Source organism: Petaurus breviceps, unplaced genomic scaffold, assembly GCF_028583685.1.
Source record: "Petaurus breviceps papuanus isolate PSGF00001 unplaced genomic scaffold, PetGlider_PUasm1.0 151, whole genome shotgun sequence".
In the NCBI taxonomy this organism is placed as follows: Eukaryota; Metazoa; Chordata; class Mammalia; order Diprotodontia; family Petauridae; genus Petaurus; species Petaurus breviceps.
In genome coordinates this window covers 16,311,565-16,333,047 of record NW_027185712.1, presented here as the reverse complement: position 1 = coordinate 16,333,047, position 21,483 = coordinate 16,311,565, and the positions used below count along the sequence as shown (strand labels likewise).

Below are 21,483 nucleotides of genomic sequence, written 5' to 3'. Positions count from 1 at the left end.
TATGCCCTTTTCTGATTAATCTGATTTCTGTGGAAATCTGCTGGACCAAAAGCTTTTCTAGGGGAAGAAACAAATTTTTTTTTATTAAGCAATTGTGGTTAAGTAACTTGCTCAAGGTTACACGGCCAGTTATTTCTGGGTGTGGTGCTGAGTATCTGAGCCCGGATTTGATCCCCAGGTTATCCCGACACTGGAGCCGGTGTTCTTACTCGCTGAGCCACCTGGCTGCCCCACCCCGATTGCTTTAAAAAAAAAAAGTAACTATTAGAGGTAACTGAAAGGGGGAGATCAGGAGCTTCAGACACTTCAGTAGATCCGTGATTTACTGAACTCCTCAATATGAGGATGACAGAAGTACAGGTCATAGACTGTCCATGGTTCCTTATCTTCTGTGGTTCTTGTCAGATCCTTATTACAACTTCGATGGAGGCTCTACCCAACATGTTCAAGGCCTTGCTCTGGGTCTTTTAATAGTTTATGGATACCAAGACAACGCTAGGACTGTTTCTCTGTCATCCTTCAACTTTGCTCCATGATGAGTTATTGTGTCCTCATTTGGTATTGTAGCTATTTCCCACAAGCCAGTTGTCTGGGGTCATCTGCTGCAGTCCATTTAAAATTGCTGCATTATGGGCATTAGAGAAGGATTATTGACATCATGATGTTTGAATGAGTGAATGAAAAAATGGTTATTAAATGCCTACTGTTTGTCTCATATCATGCAAAGCACTAGAGATACAGATACAAAAGTTAGGTAGTTTTCAAGGAACATACATTCTAATAGGGAGGGAACACATAAAAGGAGTTCGTATCTAGGGATAGAAGTTTTGTTCTGGGGAATCACAGGAATAGTAAGTGGAGCTATATGACAATTGACTGTCATACCCTTTCCAGAATCAATGATTTCTATTGGATTACTGTTCCTAAAGGTGGAAGGGGGAGAGGGCAGGTGGGTATTAAGCAGGTAGCAGTAGAGCGAGTGGCAAGGACTGGCTAGATAAAATGAGTTAGGTAAGTTTGCATTCACTTAACAATTAGGAAAGCTTAGCTATAGGATGAAATTGAAAAGCTGAGTAAGGTGGTATAGATGGAGAGAAAAGAGGAAGTAGTAGGGCAAATGCTGCAGCCTGCTTTACCTTATACCGGTCTATTGCCCTTTGTCATTTACCTTCAATAACTGCAAGAAAAATAGACAAATGTTACTGTGCTTGAATCCCTTGCAACTCTAGGCAGTATGACTGTGGGATGAGTAAGGCTGTATCAAGATGAATTCTTTCTAGGACTTCCAGTTAGTAAAATACTTTTGGACAGAGTCCAATCCCCTATCACCTGAATCCCATATTATATTAAGGCTGTGATGTATAGGGCATGATTATAAAGTAAAAAATTGGTTTCTTGCTGAATATACCAGAACTTATGCAGTGGAAATTAATTGCATCTCCTTCAAAGTAAACACCTTATATATACCACTTACGCCTTCAAAGTAAATACCTTATATATACCACTGTACAAATACCTTTTTTGGAACTTTTTTTGAAATTGTCTTTAGCATCCTTGTCACATTCTTTTGAATATCTTCACTTATAGTGTTTATCCTTTGGGACTGTATTTAATTTTTTTAAAACAACTAAAATCCATTCAGAGTCTTGTAAGTAAAGCAATCAAGCTTCTTACAAGCTGTTTATGTTCTTTTTGCAGGGGAGTTCAAGAGCAAAAAAAATTGGTTTTAAATTAATGAAACTGAATTTCTTGTGTCTTGTGAAACCTGGTTTTGGAGACAGTTTTAAAAATTCATAGGTCTTCTATTTTTGTTTTTTTTTCTTTATCATCTTCTGTTCTTTTTCTTTTGTCCCTCCAAAGGTGTTACCCACTAAGCTTTATAGGCTAGTATAATAGTGAGGAATTGAGACTAATCTAACTGGGTTACTATCTGGCATAGCACTACAACTAACTGTCTTACCACATCATCGCTTGCCTTATCTTCTACCCTTTCCCACTACCTTGTACCCTCCAACTTCCTATTGTAGTTTTTTCTTCATTGCTTGACTGAAATGAAATAGAAGAAATTTTACTAGGTCAGTGTTTTTCCTCCTGATCTTAAAGTTAGGTGGGCTCTGGGCAGGAATGATTACCTTTTCCCCATCCCTAAAGTATGTTTTCTTAGAGCTAATGCATTTCTTTGAGGTCTGGTGTCCAGCTCCTTTTTCTGAGTTTGATGAAACTCTTAGTTTAAAGGGAGGCTCATAACCAAGTCATTTTCCTATAATAGATTCATTAAATAATGATCTTAACTTTCTCTATGTAAATTTCTTCCATTTTATTTTCTACCCTAATTGCATACTGCTACCTAATTTTATTTTTTACCCTAATTGCATACTGCTGTCAGAAATGGGAATTTATGTATAAAAACAAAAACAAAAGCAAACTTCGCTGCTTTAGGGTTTGGTCTGTCATTTAAAGAGTAGAGTGAAACATTAGCTGCTAATAGTTTGGTATTAACTGAATTTTTAAAAAGTGGCTGCTGCTAATAGTTTGGTATTAACTGAATTTTTTTAAAGTGGCTGGAAATTTATTCATTCACTGAAGCTATTTTTTAAAAAAATGAAACAAGTTAAAAAAAATATTTACTTTTCTTTCACATGAAGATGAAAGATTTCTTCCTTGTTAAGCCCTATCATCAGAGCAATAGCTACAGTGGAGACTGTATTCTCTGGTTACTTTACTGGCAGGATTTCAAAACACTCACTTTGGTAGTTATGAAAAAGAAAGCCAGAGTATGAGTCCTTCAGCAAATCTGGCATTTATTTATTGTTGCATACAGAGCTAGACTGTACTATACTAGCACTATACCTAGGGGCTTTCACATGTTGTGAAAGAAGAATCAGAATAAAAAGAAAAAACCACGAGAAAGAAAAAAAAAACAAAAAAAGAGAAAGTAGTATGCTTCAATTTACATTCAGATTCCATAGTTCTTTCTCTGGATGTGAATATCATTTTACATCATCAGTCTTTTGGAATTGTCTTAAATGATTGCATTGCTGAGAAGAGCTAAGTCTATCAAAGTTGCTGTTATTGTGTACAGTGTTCTCCTGGTTCTGTTCACTTCACTCGACATTAGCTCATGTAAGTCTTTCCAGGTTTTTCTGAAGTCTGCCCGTTCATCATTTCTTATAGAACAGTAGTATTCCATTATATTCATATACTACAACTTGTTCAGCCATTCCCCAATTGATGGACATTCCCTCAATTTCCAGTTCTTTGCCACCACGAAAAAAGCTGCTATGAATATTTTTTGTACATGTGGGTCCTTTTCCCTTTTTTAAATGATCTCTTTGAGATAGAGACCTAGTAGTGGTATTGCTGGATCAAAGGATTTATAGCCCTTTGAGCATAGTTCCAAATTACTCTCCAGAATGGTTGAATCTGTTCACAACTCCACCACTAATGCATTAGTGTTCCAGTTTTCCCACATCTTCTCCAATATTTATCGTTTTCCTGTTTTGTCATATTAGCCAGTCTGATGTGTGTGATGTGGTACCTCAGAGTTGTTTAATTTGGTTTCTCTGATCAATAGTTATTTAGAGCATTTTTCATATGAATATAGATAGCTTTAATTTCTTCATCTGAAAGCTGCCTGTTTATATCGTTTGGCCATTTGTCAGTTGGAGAAATGACTTGTAGTCTTATAAATTTGACTCTGTTCTCTATATATCTTTGAAGTGAGGCCTTTGTCTGAGACACTGGCTGTAAAAATTGTTTCCCAGCTTTCTGTTTGCCTTCTAATCTTGGTTACATTGGCTTTGTGCAAAAACTTTTTAATTTAATGTAATCAAAATTATCCATTTTGCATTTTATAATGTTCTCTGTATTATTTGGTTATAAATTCTTCTGTTCTCCATAGATCTGATAGATAAACTATTCCTTACCCTCCTAATTTGCTTATAGTATCACCTCTTATGTCTAAATACTGACTTATGTCTAAATTTTGACTTTATTTTGGTATATGGTATCAGACATTGGTCTCTGCCCAGTTTCTGCCATACTATTTTCCAGTTTCCCTAGTAGTTTTTGTCAGATAGTGAGTTTTTATCCCAGAAGCTGGAGTCTTTGGGTTTATGAAACAGTAGATTACTGTAGTCATTGTACACTGTGTCTTGTATACCTAACCTATTCTACTGATCCACAACTCTGTTTCTTAACCAGTACCAAGTAATTTTGATGATTGCTGCTTTATAATAGTTTTATATCTAGTATGTCTAGACTACTTTTCCTTGCATTTCTTTTCATTAACTCTTGATATTCTTGATCTTTTGTTCTTTCAGATGAATTTTGTTATTTTTTCTAGCTTTATAAAGTAATTGTTTTGGTGGTTTGATTGATATGTCACTGAATAAGAAAATTAATTTAGGTAAAATTGTCATTTGTATTACATTTCTCAGCCTACCCAGGAACAACTAATGTTTTTTAAATTATTTAGATCTGATTTTATTTGTGTGAAAAGTGTTTTGTAATTGTGTTCATATAGTTCTTGGGTTTGTCTCAGCAAGTAGACTTCCAAATATTTTATATTGCCTACAGTTGCTTTAAATGGAATTTCTCTTTCTATCTCTTGCTGCTGGGCTTTGTTAGTGATATATATTGAAATGCCAATGATTTATGTGGGTTTATTTTATATCCTGCAGCTTTGTGAAAATTGTCAGTTATTTCAAGTAGTTTTTTAATTGATTCTCTAGGATCCCCTAAGTATACCATCATGTCATCTGCAGAGAGTGATAACTTTCTTTCTTTATTGCCTATCCTAATTCCTTCAATTTCTTTTTTTTCCTCTTACTGCTAAAGTTAGCATTTCTAGTGCAATATTGAATAACAGTGGTGATAATGGACGTCCATTTTTCACTCCTGATCATATTGGAAATGCTTTTAGCTTAAACCCTATTACATAGAATGCTTGCTTTTGGTTTTAGATAGATACTATTTATTATTTTAAGGAAAATTCATTTATTTCTGTGAAATGTAGTGTTTTTAATAGGAATGGGTGTTGTATTTGGTCAAAAGCATTTTCTGCATCTGTAAAGATAATCACATGCGTTCTGTTGGTTTTGTTATTGGTATGGTCAATCATGCTGATAGTTTTCCTAATATTGAACCAGCTCTGCAGATTGAAACCAAATCTGTTTTTTGCTTTTGCTTTGTCTGAAATCAGGATTGCTACTCCTGCTTTTTTTTACTTCAACTGAAGCATAATAAAGTCTTCTCCAGTCTTTTACCTTTACTCTGTGTGTATCTCACTGCTTCAGATGTTTTTTGTAAACAACATATAAGATTCTTGTTTTTAAACCACTCTGCTATCCACTTTTGTTTTATGAGAGAGTTCATCATATTCACAGTTATGATTACTAAATGTGTCCTTCTCTCCCTCCTATTTTCCCCCATTTATAATTTTCTCTCTCCTTTCACCCTGTCCCTCCTCACCATTTTTTGCTTCTGACCACCACCTCCCTTAACCTGCCTTCCCTTCTATCATCCCCCCCCCTTTTCTTTCCTCTTTCCTACTTTCTACTTCTTGTCTCCTTTTTATTCACCCCACTCCATCTTCTTTCCCCATTCCCCTACTACTTCCTTTAGGATAATATAGATTTCTATACCCAACTGGGTATGTATGTATTCCCTTCTTGAGCCAAATCCAGTGAGAGTAAGGTTCTAACAATGCTCACCTCCCTTCCATCTTTTACTCTACTGTAATAGATCTTTGTGCCTTTCTGTGTGATGTAATTTACCCTTTTCTGCATCCTCCTTCCTCTTTTCCCAATACATTCCTCTTTTGTTTACCCATTAATTTTTTTTTGTCATCACATCAACATCAACTTATACCCCCACCCTCTGTCTATGTCTATCTCTCTTTTAAATGTCATAATAAAGATACAGTTCTCCAGAGTTACAAGTGTCATATTCCCATGTAGGGATGTAAATAGTTTAACCTTATTGAATAACATGTTTGTTTTTTTCCTTTCCTGTTTACTTTTTTATGTTTCTCTTGAATCTTGTATTTGAAGATCACATTTTCTGTTCAGCTCTGGTTTTTTTTTCATCAGGAATGATTCATAGTCCTCTCTTTCATTGAATGTCCATCTCTTCCTCTGAAAAATTGTGCTCAGTTTTGCTGGGTAGTTGATTCTTGGTTGTAATCTAAGCTCCTTTGGTTTCTGGAATGTCATATTCCAACCCCTCTGACCCTTTATTGTAGAAGCTGCTGGGTCCTGAGTAATCCTGATTTTAGCTCTACAATATTTAAATTATTTCTTTCTGACTGCTTGCAGTATTTTCTTATTGACATGATAGTTCTGGAATTTGGCTACAGTATTCCTTGGAATGTTTATTTTGGGATCTCTTTAATGAAGGGATTGGTGGATTCTTTCAATGACTATTTTATCCTCTGGTTCTAGGACATCAGGCAGTTGTCTTTGATAATTTCTTGGAAGATGCTTGTCCAAGTTCTTTTTCTGATCATGGCTTTCAGGTAGACCACTAATTCTTAAATTATCTCTCCTGGATCTTTTTTCCAGATCAGTTGTTTTTCCAGTAAGGTATTTTACATTTCGTTCTATTTTTTCATTCTTTTGATTTTGTTTGAGTGATTCTTGATGTCTCATAGAATCATTAGCTTCCAATTGCCCATTTCTAATTTTTAAGAAATTGTTTTCTTCAGTTAGCTTTTGCACCTCCTTTTTCATTTGGTTAATTCTACTTTTAAAGGAGTTTTTTTCTTCAGTGAATTTTTGTATCTCTTTTTCCATTTGGCCAATTTTGCTTTTTAAGGAATTGTTTTCTTCAGTGGATTTTTTTCCCATTTTTGAGGAATTGTTTTCTTCAGTCAGTTTTCGTCCTCTTCCAAGCTGTTGACTCTCTCTTACGTACCTTTCATTTCTTTTCTCAGTTTTTCTTATTTCTTTCCTATTTGACTTAAAATCTTTCTTGAGCTCTTCAAGAAGGTTCTGTGGGCTTGAGACCAATTCATATTCTACTTTGAGATTTCAGATGTAGCTATAACAATGTTCTCTTCTGAGTTTGTGTTTTGATCTTCCCTGTTCCTATAGAAACTGTCTGTGATCAGCATTCATTTTTGCTTTTTGCTCATGTTGTTTGCCTATTTCTAGGGTTTTAAAGTTGAGCTCTGCTTCTGGGGAACTGACCCAAGCTTCTTATGTGGGGGCCAGGGGACTGGTCCCTGGATTTGTGTGCTGATTCGATTCCTCAGGTGCTGGCAGCTGCAGGCTGTAGGGGTCTGGCAGCTTACTTGGTGCTAAGCTAGGAACCTACTGGTGGTGTCTGGCGTGTGCTGAGGCTAGGTGGGATTTTTCTGTGCTTCCTTAGAGCTACACTAAAGCATGTGGAGGTCTGGCCTCTGGAGGATACCTCCCTACTTGGGCTACACTGAAGCACATGGAGGTCTAGCCACTAGCACATAGAGGGCTGTTGCTGGAGGATGCCTGCCCAGCTGGGCTGTGCCCAGTGCTTTTGGTGGTTCCCCAGGCTGGAATCTGCCAGTTCCCTGACTATGCTATGGCACCTGAGGGATCCTTGTGTTGGCGTTTACCTGCTCCACCATGCTGGGGCTCAGGACCTTCCACTTTTTTTGCTGAGGTGGGGCTTGTTGCTGGCTTGCTGGGATGCTTCCTGTTCTGGAATGCACTTAACTTTTATGTGAGTGATATGGACCTTTCTTGCCTATCTTCCAAGTTTCCCAGGCTAAAAGAGAGTTCCATCGCATCTTTTCCGCTATTACAAGATTTTTCCTGGGCACTGTTTTCTGAGTTTTTCAGAGGTCAGTATGGGAGAGTGACAGTAATTTACTGCTTATTCTGCCATGTTGGTTGCAGAACTAGTATAGGTATTCTTAACCTAGCATCCATGAATGGATTTCAGGAAGTCTGTGAACATGGATATGAAAAAAGCAATTACATCTTTATTTTCACTCATTCCCTCTAAAAAAGTTTATATTATCTCCATTTATGTATTTTTAAAAATATCTTTTATAACTCTACTCCAACCTATCATTCCAGGGCTCGTCTATATTAATTCCATTCTTGTACTCTGTGGTCCAGCCAAACTAGTTTGCTCCTCACACAAGCCCTGCCTCTTCTATTTTATGTCTTTGACTTGGATGTCCCCCATGCTTAGAATGTTATCCATCCTCCTTGCCTCTTGAATTCCTGCTTTTCTTAAAAGTTCAGCCCAAGCGCCATATTTTACCGATCGCACTTGTATTTATTTTGTATATTTGTTTCTTTACATATGTTGCACCACCACCACTCCCACTGAATGCAAGATTTTTAGGAGATTCAGCTTATATCATGGGATGAATTTTTTCCCAGTTAAGAAATGGGAGGAAGGGGCAGAATCAAGATGGGGGAGTAGAAACAGGACTTCCCCACAGCTCTGGCTGCCACCTCTTCCAATTCATGTAAAAAATGGCTCTAGACAAACTTTTGAGCTACATAACCCACAAAATGATAGAGGGAAGCTAACCTCCTGCCGAGGACAGTCCAACAGGCAGGCAGGAAGAGGCTAGCTCAGCACTCTGGGAGCCAAACCCAACCCCATATGAGCCAGAGGTTTTAGCCTCAGGGCGGGCCTGACCAGCCACCGGCTGGAGGGACTTCAGATCACCAGCAGCTGTGGTGGTTTCCAGAATTATCAACTCATAGATGCTAAGGACAAAGTGAGAGTTCAGTGCAGTGTGGACTTTGGGACCTGGGAATTCGAGAGTGTGATCCACCCTTTGCCCCTGGGGTGAGAAGTGTATGAGGCGCTGTGGCCATGCAGCTGCCCACCTTGTAGCTGTTTCAGGGCTCCTGGTCTGCAGATTGTAGGGGATCCAAGTGATCAATCTGAGGGGTAATCGCTCTTGCGTTAACCTGCTTGGATCCGGATCACTCTCCAGGGAGGAGGTCCTGGGGTGTGTGAGCAGTTTGCCAGAGCATGTGGAGGCTTCAGAGAGGTCACCCAACTAATACCTATAGGAGCTGCGAAAACCCTAGCATTTGGGATACAGCTCCCATTTCTGGTAGCAGAGTTCTACTGTGGCAAAAGGCTCAAAAGTCAAGTAATTGTGTGGCAACATGAGGAAGCAAAGCAAACAGCGATCCAACTTTACACTCCTATTTTGGGGACAAAAAGGAGCACAGCATGGAACAGGAGGAAGACAGGGAAGTCAGAACTGCACCAAAAGCTTCCAAGAAAAATATGAGCTGGTTACAGGCCATAGAGGAGCTTTAAAAGGATTTTGAAAATCATATAAGAGAAGTGGAGGAAAAATTGGGAGGAGAAATGAGAACGGTGCAAGAAAATTACGAAATGAGAGTCAACAGCCTGACTGAAGACAATATGGCAAAAGAGGCTCAAAAAGGCAATGAGGAGAAGAATGCCTTAAAAAGCTGAGTTTGCCAGATGGAAAAAGAATCTCAAAAACTCATTGAAGAGAATCATTCCTTCAGAATTAGATTGCAGCAAATGGAGGCTAGTGACCTTATGAGAAATCAAGATACTGTTAAACCGATCCAAACAAATTAAAAAATAGAAGGCAATGTAAAATATCTCATTGGGAAAACCACTGACCTGGAAAATCAGGATCAGGAGAGATAATTTTAAAATTATTCGACTACCTGAAAGCCATGATCAAAAAAAAGAACCTAGAAATCATCCTTCAAGAAATTCTCAAGGAAAATTGCCCTGATATTTTAGAACCAGAGGGCAAAATAGAGGTTGAAAGAATCCACTGATAACCTCCTGAAAAAGATCCCAAAAAGAAAACTCCTAGGAATATTACAGCCAGGTTCTGAAATTCCCAGATCAAGGAGAGAATATTACAAACAGCCAGGAAGAAAGTTTCAATATTGTGGAAACACAATCAGGATAACTCAGGACCTGGCAGCTTCTACACTGAGGGATTGAAAGGCTTGGAATATGATATTCCAGAGGTCAAAGGAGCTGGGATTAAAACCAAAAATCACCTACTCAGCAAAACTGAGTAGCATGTTTCAAGGGAAAATATGGTCATTCAGTGGAATAGAGGACTTCCAAGCATTCTTGATTAAAAAAAAAAAAACAGTTGAATAGAAAATTTGACATTCGGATACAAGAAGCATGAGAAGGTAAACAGGGAAAAGAAATCATAAGGAACTTATCAAAGTTGAACTATTAACATTCCTACATGGAAAAATGGTAATTGTAACTGATGAAACTTTTCTCAGTATGAAAATAGTTGAAGGGAGTAGATATGTGTGTATGTCTACATAGGAGAGTATATGGACATATGAATACATATGTGAGTGTGTGTATATATATCTACAGGTATACATAGAGGGCACAGGATCAATTGAATAGGAAGGAATGATACTTAAAGGTGAAATTAAGAGGTGAGAGAGGAATATAATGAGAGGAGATGGGGAGAGAGAGAATGGGGTAAATTATCTCATATGGAAGAGCCAAGGAAAAATTGTTACAATGGAGGCGAAGAACAGGAAGAAAAAAGGGAATGAGTCAACCTTATTCTCATTGAATTCGACTTAGGGAGGGAATGACATACACACTAAATAAGGTATCTCACCCTACAGGAGAGTAGAGGGGAGATAATGGAAGGGAGGACAAATTGGGGGGAGGGAAGTTTGAAGCACCCACTTTTGAAAAGGGACGGGATGAAAGAGAATAGAACAAGTGGGGGGTGGAATAGGATGGAGGGAAATATAGTCAGTCTTTCACAATATATCCACTATGGAAATGTTTTGCATAGCTACACATATACAACCTGTATTGAATTGCCTATCTTCCCAGTGAGGGTCAGTAAAAGGGAGGAAGGGAAAGAATCTGGAATCCAAAGTTTTAAAATCAAATGTTTAAATATATATATATATACACATACATATTATTATTATATATTACATGTAACTGGGAAATGAGATATACAGGCACTGGGGCATAGAGAGCCACCGTGCCCTACTGGATAGTCGAAGAGGGGATGGGGGAAGATATGGGAGAGAGCAGATTGGGGGAGGGGATATTCAGTGGGATTGCTGTTTTGGGGTGTTGGATAGGATGGAGGAAATATAGTTAGTCTTTCACAGTATAATTACCATGGAAACGTTTTGCGTAACTACACATGTACAACCTATATTGAATTGTTTGTCTTCCCAGTTGGGGGTGGGTGAGGAGGGAAGAAGGGAAAGAATCTGGAAATCAAAGTTTTAAAAACAAATGTTAAAAATTATTTTGTTTTTTTACATGTAATTGGGAAATAAGATATACAGGCACTGTGGTATAGAAATCCATATTGCCCTGATAGAAAGTTAGGGCGACGATTGGGGAGGATATAAGAGAGAGCAGATTGAAGAAGGGGTATTCAGTAGGCTTGCTATCTTGGGGTGGGGGTGGGGAAAAGACAGGGAGATAAAACTTGTAACTCAAAATCTTGTGGAAATGAATGTTGAAAACTAAAAATTAAGAAGTAAAATATTTTAAAAAAAGGAAAGAAATGGGAGGAAGAAGACCATTGACGTCATCATGCATACATTACCACTTTGATTTTTTTCTTTATATCCCCAGCACTTAATAGATGCTTAAGTAAATATTCTTAGGTTATGCTAGAGTAACATGGTGTCCAGACCAATGGAAGGTCATAGTCTCATTGTACTTTGTCACATCCATGATATCAGGAATGTTTTGTTCAGTTCCAGGTACCATAATTTGAGAAGGGTATTGACCTTTTAGAATATGCCTAAATACTGGCTACCAAGTTGGTAAAAGGGGGGAAGGACACGCCATATGAACTTCAGTTTAAGTAACTAAATATATTTAATTTAGAATTGAAAGGACTTAAAAGGGACATGAGAGCTATAATATAGTATTTTTTTAATGACCTCACATGGAAGAGGGATTTGGCTTAACGCTTGGATACCCCACAGGATACAATTGGGATCAATAGGTGGAATTTGGAGGTTAGTTTTTATTTCAATGTAAGAAAAAAACTCCCTGCCAATTAGAACGATCGAGAAAAGTGAAATGAGGCAGTAGAATTACTCATCAGTAGAGGTTTTCAAGAATACTAGATGTTGTAAAGGGGATTCGTGTTTAAATATAGGCTGGGCTAGATAACCTCTGAGGTCCTTTATCATCTTGAGATTTTCCTCTTTGTTTTTAAGATACCTGCTCACCTAGTTGTGCTTGTTACCTCTTGGATTCCTCCAGTTGCTACTGCACTTCCTCCCTAACTACCTCATATCTGTATGTTGTTATACATGTGTTCTCTGTCTCTCCAGACAGAGTGTAAACTCCTCTTTCTAATGGAATTTCCTTTTTTCTTTTCTTTCTTTCTTTCTTTCTTTTTTTTTTTTTTTTTGCAGTGGGGGGGGGGGGTTTGGTTTACCCTTTTTTGGTGATGTGGTTAAGGGGGGCGGGGGGGAGGCAATGGGGGTTAAGTGACTTGCCCAGGATCAAATAAGTAGGAAGTATCTAAGGTAGAATTTGAACTCAGATCCTCTTGACTCCAGGGCCAGTTCCATTGTACCACCTAGCTGCCCCTACTTAATGGAGTTTTCAAGCATAGTATAAAACATCCTTTCAGTTTTCTTTCTTTGTTTACTTCTCTTACACTCCCTTCTCCCTCCCCTAAACTCAAGGGGTAAACCAAATTACCAAATAAGGGTAAACCAAAGTTTCCCTAGCATTCAAGCAATAACTAATTCAACTTTTTATGCCTAATTTTTGTCATTTTTCTTTTCAGACTTCTTAAAGAGACCTCTGGAGAGTTATGTAAGGAAATTGAAAGTCCCAGTTCATGTAATTCGAATGGAGCAACGCTCTGGACTGATCAGAGCCAGATTAAAGGGAGCTGCTGTTTCTAAAGGGCAGGTCATCACCTTCTTAGATGCTCATTGTGAGTGTACAGTAGGATGGTTGGAACCACTCTTGGCAAGAATCAAAGTTGACAGGTAATTATCTGGAAACTAATATTCTTTCAGACTGATTTTAGTGCATTCCTACTATGTAACATAATAGTTTTTACTTCAACACAGAGTAAATGACATGATAAATATTCTTGCTGGGTTTGTTAGAGCAGATGTGTTCTGTATTATTTGGGGTATAAATCATATTTCCTCCTTTAATTATGAAATACTTTTTCCAGTAATATTCACTTTTAGAAAGTTATATCTTCCTACCTGGAAAGTTAATTGTAGCCTCCCTCCTTTCTACATTGATAGCTTGGTTGAGACAAAGTGAAATTTCTTAACTTGGAAATCAGTTGACTTTCCTCTCTTTGTCATTCTTGCTCATTGATATAATTCAGGAATACTCCCTGAGAGATAGGAATTTTTTAGATCTTCCTTTCCTACTGCTTAGTGTTGGAAAGCAAAACTAGAAAGAATTTAATGGGAAACCATGAAGAGAAAAGAAATGGGAAAAGGAAGGGTAAAAGAAAATGATTACTTTAGAGTAACCTCTATCACAAGAACTAAATAATATTAAAACTTTTTTTTAATTGGCACTTATAAGCCAAGTAGTTGATTTAGTAAATCGCTTTCGTAGTATATTAGAACTAGCATTGTAAATGTTAAATGCAGAATTAATCTATGGGGCAGTTAGGTGGCACAGTGAATAGAGCACAGGCCCTGGAGTCAGGAGGACCCAAGTTCAAATCTGGCCTCAGACACTTGACACAAAAAATAGCCATGTGACCTTGGGCAAGTCACAAACCCCAATTGCCTTCCAAAAAGCAAAAAAAAACATTAATCTGCATATTTCTCCCAAAAGTCGAATGTTGCTACCTATAGTGTATCCTACCTACCCCTAGTTAACCACCATTTTCTCTATTTCTTCCCCAAATCTCTAATAATTCTTATTCTAAATTAGCTTCTACAAAAGGTATTCAGTAACCTAGGTATAGAATTCTGGGGAGAATTGTATATTTTCATACATTTACTCTGTTCTTAGCCATATAGTCAGGACATTGTATAAAATGATATTTGGCTACAACTCCAAAACCATTTCTGTTTTAAATCTAATATGATGGTACTTGTATAGCTGATGAAGTAATAGAATAAAGTACTTTAGTGTTTCTCAGCCAAAAAATACAAAAATAAAAACAATTTAGATGATTAATATATTTTTTAATCCACACTACTTTTAATGTCATCCTACAGGTAAAATATTTTTAACTTTCAGGTTCACAGATATTTTTGTTCACCTACAATTTTTAAAAGTATTAACTAGTATCATTTATTTTATAGAAAAAGTTGTGAGTAGCCTAAAGGACTGCATGATTATTATTATGAAATAGTTTTCAATTATTATTAAATTTTTACGTAACTAAAAGAAAAATTTCTTTAAAACTTTAGGATAACTTATTTTAAGACTTGGGAATATTTATTCACAGAATTTTTTTATCTTATTGAATTATGTATTTTAACATTACTTAGTGATTAAAATACTGAATTGAGTAAATGTTTATAGTGATCAATCAACAATCATTTATTAAGCTCTTACTGTGTACCAGGCACCATATATATTGGGCATGAGAAATACAGATACAAATGAGTGAAATGATCACTATTCACAAGGAGTTTACATTCTCATGCACATCCAATTTTCCTATAGTTTTTAGAGATTTGGACCCCCAAATGAAATATAAAAATTGCTTACTTTAGTCTTTTTCAATTGAAAAATTAATGAATTTCTACAGTTTTTGTGAGTCCTTTGTAGTGTAGGACCTACTTTGTTTATATTCCCTAATATTTCTGTCAGTGACCCATCTGAAGTGGATAATAGCACAGTATGTGTTATAGGCAATTGACAAGGACCACCCAAAATAGGACTGTATTAGCCTAGCGGTTAGAATTGCTGGTACCAGTTCAGTACATATATTCCTGTTGCTTCAAGCAGAGTCATGGTAGTTATTTTATCTGTGTCCCCTATTATATGTCATGCTTAATCTTTCTTTTCTGCCTCTAAGTATTAAGTTAGCCTGGAACATCCTCCTCTTTCTTTGTCAATATAATCCTAAAACCCTTAAGATTCTACCTTAAGAACCACCTCATGGCTGTTTCCATTCCAGTTTCTTCCCTCTTTGAAATGTGGTATTTCAAATCTACTGCAGATTAGTATTACTACCTTGTATTGTTTTCTAGATGATTCACATCTGTTTGTTTTGTTTCCCCAGCCAAGACTCTCATTTCAAGGGCCAAGCCTGTGTCTCTTGGCTGCTTTTTGCCCTCCATGCTCTGTCACGAGCACTTAAATATCTGCTGAATAAATGAATAATAAGCAGTACTTTTGTGACTGCAGACCAAAAACATCAAAAAATTGATTTGACCATAGTGAATCAACAGTTTAGAGGAGATAAGGTCAAGTGTCTTCTCTCCAGTAATTGTGCTAAGATGATTATTCTCCCAAATGATATGTTCTGTCATAACTTAGTAAATACTCTTTGTGCACAGGAGACTTTTTATGTATAAATGAAATAAATAATTTTTCTTATAGTGTGTGATTCATTTTCTTACAGAATGTATTACATTAATTGCTTTTCATATGTTTCTTTAGGAGAACAGTTGTGTGTCCTATTATTGATGTTATCAGTGATGATACTTTTGAGTACATGGCAGGCTCTGATATGACATATGGTGGATTCAATTGGAAGTTGAATTTCCGCTGGTATCCTGTTCCCCAGAGAGAAATGGACAGAAGGAAAGGTGATAGAACTCTTCCTGTCAGGTATAGTTAAATGACTGTTTATGTTGTTAAAAAAATTTCCCTGACATGTTGCTTTCAGGAGACTAAAATGTTTCATAAATAGTACCAAAAAGGGTAAAATTAAGAAAATAAAAATCTGGAATTTTAAAGCTTATTTCTAGAATTCACATTTTTTATGATATAGTGAATAGAGAGCTCACCTTAGAGTTAGGAAGACCTGAGTTCAAATTCTACATCTGATACCTACTTGTTGTGTGACCCTCTCAGTGTCCAAATAGTTCTCTAAATTGCAAAGTGGGTGCTGATCTGTGTTAGTTGATAGAATCTCCTCACTGGGCATTCCCTTTAGCAGTAAAATCACAGGAATTCTTTTTTTTCTTTTTGGAGGGGGGAAGGCAGGGCAATTGGGATTAAGTGTTTTGCCCAGGGTCACACAGCTAGTAAGTGTTAAATGTCTGAGTGCATAGTTGAACTCAGGTCCTTCTGACTCCAGGGCTGCTGCTCTATTCACTGTACCATCTAGCCACCCCAGGAATTTTTTTTTTTTTGCTTTTTGGAGCAGGGAAGGTAAGGCAATTGGGGTTAAGTGACTTGCCCAAGGTCACATGGCTAGTTTTTTTTTTGTGTGTCTGAGGCCGGATTTGAACTCAGGTCCTCCTGACTCCAGGGCCGGCACTCTATTCACTGTGCCACCTAGCCGTCCCACCCCAGGAATTCTTTAAAAATAAAAATTCTATCAGCCTTTTAAAAAAAGAAGCATTTTTTTCCCTCTCTTCTATAAATACATAAAAATTTTATAGAAAAAAATAAGTTTCTGTACATTTGAAAATTATTGCTGAAAATATCTTTGTATTCTTTTGCTTCCTCGTGAATTTGAGGTTTGCAGAGCATAGATTGTGCTAGTGATATTATCCCCAGTTTACAGATAATGAAACTGAGTCTTTTGAGAGGTTAGAAGACTTAAACATGGTCACACAGCTAATAAGTACCTGAGTGTGGGAATCAAACCCACACCTCTGAGCTCTAAATCTTAGCTTTAGTGCTCTATCCATAATGCAATACTACCTCCCTGATGTATAATCTCAAGCCAAAGTGTGGACCTGCTTGGTTGGTTCTCTCCTTCTCCCCTCTCCTGCCCTACATTCATTCTCTCGATCTTCCTAAGGGCTTATATCTATAATAGAAATGAATGATTTGCAGATTAATAAATCAGAGTTGTGTTTATTTTGTTGTGAAAGGTGGTCAGTTTTTGCTTAAGTAAAACCCTGCCTTAATTGTGCCAGTCTATGAACATAATAACTAAGCTTGAATTCTGCTATGAAGTTTAATGTGAAACTTAAACCAGTTTGTAACATTGACTTATTGCTTACTGATTTGCTTTAATAACTCATAAAGTTAGATGTTGTTAAATGTTACATGACCTCGTTATTATTTGAGTTCGTGATCTAATTAGGAAAAGGAATGTTGCTTCTGGCTCCTGTAATAATTAAGAACACCCCAATGTCCCATGTAGATCCATTTAAATTTTTTCTCCATCATCCTATTCTTGAAACTTACCAACCTAGTGGGAATGAAACTTTTGAGGAGGGGAGAGTAGATGTTCCTTTCTCTTTTTTCCCCACTATTTTTTCCTGGTAAGCCATGCATATGGTGTTTTGTTTCTCCTTTAGTCAAAGTTCAACTCATCCTCTAGGTAATAACCCTTATTTAGTATGCTGCCTTGGGCCTCTTGACCACAGGGGTCCAAATCTTTCTGTTAATTTTTTCATTTGGTTAATAAAACACTCTCTTTTAAGTTTTCTTTTTCTATTCTTCTTTCTTTGCTTCCCACTGGAACTGCTCCCACAAGAAAGATATTTTTGTACCTCAACCCCTAGTTTCTTGGACTTTATTGTTTTATTACTGCTTCACAGGTCAACACCGACTGTGCCAATTGTTAGAGACATACGGGAAACACAGGAGGGCTGCTAGCAGGTGTTCTAGCACAGGTTCATTCTTGATCCAGGAAGACAGGAACATAGTCATAATAAGGGGTTAAATAAACTTACTTTATTCTAGTCTTTTCTTCTAAATGGATTCCTGATAATGGGAGCACCAACTCCTACAGGATCCCCTAATCAGCCATCTCACAAAGGTGGGTAAAAAGCGGGGGGCCAACAATCCCTGCATCTCAATGGAGTCTGTCGAGGCACAGCTTGTGCACTCCCCTAAAGTCCCTCAAGACTCAGTGGGAGGCCAGTTGGGGCAGGTACATGCATTCCTCTATGCATTACCCAAATCCCCACTTACTGACCAGTGCCCTCTTGATTTATAGGATAAAAGACAAAGAAAGCATATTGCCAGCAATAACCTCACAGGTTAACCTTAGCAATATCATCATTCAGCACAAACATAGTAAAAATCACATTATCTCATCCCCATATTTCACTGTGCAGTCTCAGTAGTTTACAAGTCATGAGCCTGGGAAATATTATCTAAAATCTGGGAACTACAGAATGTTATGGCCATAGATTATGAGAACTAAACCCTAAAAAGGATAACAAAATCTTCCTTACTCACAATTACCTTATTAGATGGAATCTTTTCTTTTTCCTGTGGTCTTCCTATAGAGTGTTTTTCTTCTCTCTGTTTGTGAAAACAAGTCTGAAGCTGAAGGAATCAGTAGTTATAACTGATGCTTTTTTTTCCACTTCTTTCTTAGCATCCACTCTATCTTCTTTGCCCTAGAAACTGCACTATCTTCTTGAACCGTTCCAAAGCCATCTTGATCTACATTTGAAACGATTCTTACTCTCCTTTTTTCAGCAGAGATGGAGTTTGTTTTTCAAAAGGAATTTGTGTTTCTTCAGTTGTGTTGTGTTTTCTATAATGTAATACTAATACAGCCACATTAATAAATTTGCGATTTTTTTTATATTGTACAATCATCTTTTCTAGGGGAAGTCCCAAATGGTGATCCTGTATGATAATAGCTGTAGATACTTCCTAATCCAAATTCAATATGAATCAGAAAGTACTTGAGAAAATACATGATATGATTCATGGGTAAAATATTATTTATAAAGGGACACACAAATTAAACATATGCATTAAAATTTTGGCATAATTTTACACTTTTTAATTAAAAATCAGTTTTTGAAAGATTATGGTTTTACATGAAAACTTTAAAGAGAAACATTGGGTGGAAAATTTTAAACTTTTTTTTAATACCTGTTGACATAGGATTTGAACACTAGGATGGAGAGATTCTTTTACTTTAAATATACTTGGATCTTGTTGTAATACAAATTTTGACAGCACATTAAAATTTTCACCAGAAATCTTTTCTGTTAGAGTACTAGCAATCCTTGTTTGAAAACCCTGAGCTTACAAATAATTTGTGTTTATAAGTGACTGTCCTGTCTTTTCCCCTTACTGATGGGTCTGTTGCCAGGAAAGAATCTTATCAGTTCAGAAACAGATAAAAGGGAAATGGTTAAAAAGAAGTAATAGCTCACAGAAGCTAGACCTTGAGAAGAATCTGCCTTCCTGTTCACTCACCCCTAATTATCTTTCTCCATTCTACTTGAAATTTTCACTTAATTTTTTTTAACACTACCTGAAATTTGCCAATTAGAGATGAATTGGGTTAATAAATGTTATTTGAGATGCATATACTTTTAGGAAGTTTAAATAGCAGTTAGCCATTCCCACCTTGGTGTGAATTAGTGTTAAAGGTACCAGCATGTTGGTAGAAATTTACAAAGAATAAATTACATCCAATTTTTTTTCCAGTGATGATCTCTAATGTTTTTTTTAAATATATAAGTGTTTAGATATTATGAACTAAATTTTTACATATTAAAAACGGTTAGGCACATTCTGTCCTATTTAACCACTCCCATATTATGCCATAGTATAAATACTGTATTGGAAGGCTCAGTCAGGAAAGGATATGGCAGAGAGTAAAAAAATCTGTAAAAAACAGAAAAAAAGTAGTGGGAAAGTACTAAGGACATATTTAATTACTTTTGCCATTTTGTCACAAACCAACAATCTTCCCTTAAAAGAATGGGGGAAAACAAATCATTTCTCTTCTTCCCATATTGTAAAGCACCTTGCTTCCAGGAGCCAGCTAGTGCCTAGGATTCAATTATTTTATAGATTAAATTATCTCTTTTCCAGTTTTCCAGCACTTTTTATCAAACAGTGAGTCTTACCCCAGTAACAGGTCTTTGGACTATCAGACAGTATGCTGCCGGGTTTATTTGTTTCTTTGTGTTATATACCTAATCTGTATACCTAATGAGCCTTTTTTTTTTAATAGTTTTGATGATTACTACTTTTTGTATAGTTCGATTTCCTGCACAGATAGTACTTTTTTTCTGGTACTCTTTTTCATAATTACTTTTGAGATTCTTGATCTTATGTTCCCTCCAATAAGAATTTCATTATTTTTTTCTACCTTTATAAAAAAAATAATCCTTTGGTAGTTTGATTGGTGGTATGCCAAATAAGCAAATTTATTTGGGTAGTATTGTCATTTTTGTTATATTAGCTTAACCTACCCATGAACAATTAATATTTCTCAAGTTATTTAGGTCAGTATTTCTGCAAAGACTTGGATTCATATACTTCCTGTGTTTGTTTTGATTTAGTTGGATTCCAAATATTTTATGTCTATAGTTATTTTTACTGGAATTTCTCTTTCTATTTCTTGTTGCTAGGTTTTGTTGGTAATATACAGGAATGTTGATGATATTTAGTAGTATATTTTATATCCTGCAACCAGTATCCAACTTCACTAAATTCCCATATTAAGCTGTAAGACCTTTTCTCCTCTCTCCCACCTCTCTCTTCCCCCACGCCCTTCAGAATAGTTTGACTATACTATGAAAGAGCCCAAACCAGTTCCAATCCCTGGAACCTGATTTGAGTCTTTGTTTTTTATTCCTTAGCCCTTTTCATTGCCTTATTCCTCCAGAGTCTTGAAATAGGCAAGTGAGTCTGATGAAGCAACCTGGAATTGGGATTTGAGTCCTGAATCCACTCCACCCCTTTAAACCTCCAGATCTAACCAATTAAGTACTTTTACTCTTTCAGACATTACATTAGATAGGATTCAGTACTTTTCCATTGTTCTTTCTGTTCCTTTCAAGAAATTAATTTTGCCTTTCAGCTGTTAATAGTACAACTGGAGATAGGGAACATGGATGAAGAGGTGTCTAAACTCAACATAACTAACCAGATAATAAATTTCAGGAGATTCCCAAAGATAATCGAGTTGGCTTTTCCCCCATTTTGTCACTGGATCATTTCGATCACTGTAGATAACTTCATTTATTCCCCAAGAGGCTTTCATATTTGCTTCTCCTTTTTTGAACCAGCTATTCTTTACTGGTTGATTCCTCATATGTTGCCTCCTTGGTCTCTCCATTAATAGCTGATATTTATATAGTGTTTTAAAGCTGGTCCAGATAAAGTGTTTGATTCTCATACAATAGCTGCCAACTAAACTAAAATAATTTTTCTGATGACTTGGAGTTTCAGGTCTCCACACAGAGTATTTCTTAGCATGTCTGCGAGGCCTCAGCCCACTAAGTTCCCCACAATTCCCTGTCAAATCTCTATGAAAACTAATTTTAAACTTTTTTTTTTTGCCTTTTGGAGGGCAATTGGGGTTAAATAACTTGCCCAAGGTTACGCGCCTAGTTGTTTGTGTGTGTGTGTGTGTGTGTGTGTGTGTGTGTGTGTGTGTGTGTGTGT

At 36.6% G+C, this 21,483-nt stretch overlaps 1 protein-coding gene across 4 annotated transcripts in view; it reads left to right on the top strand.

The window, feature by feature from the left end:
* Positions 1 to 21,483, top strand: part of GALNT1 (polypeptide N-acetylgalactosaminyltransferase 1) — a 208,742-nt gene that overhangs the window by 146,041 nt on the left and 41,218 nt on the right. For all 4 annotated transcript variants that reach the window (XM_069075957.1, XM_069075954.1, XM_069075952.1 and 1 more), the window contains exons 5-6: positions 12,776 to 12,983; positions 15,589 to 15,759. In XM_069075957.1, coding sequence (XP_068932058.1) covers positions 12,776 to 12,983; positions 15,589 to 15,759 — 379 coding nt within the window. The remainder of the gene's footprint in view (positions 1 to 12,775; positions 12,984 to 15,588; positions 15,760 to 21,483) is intronic.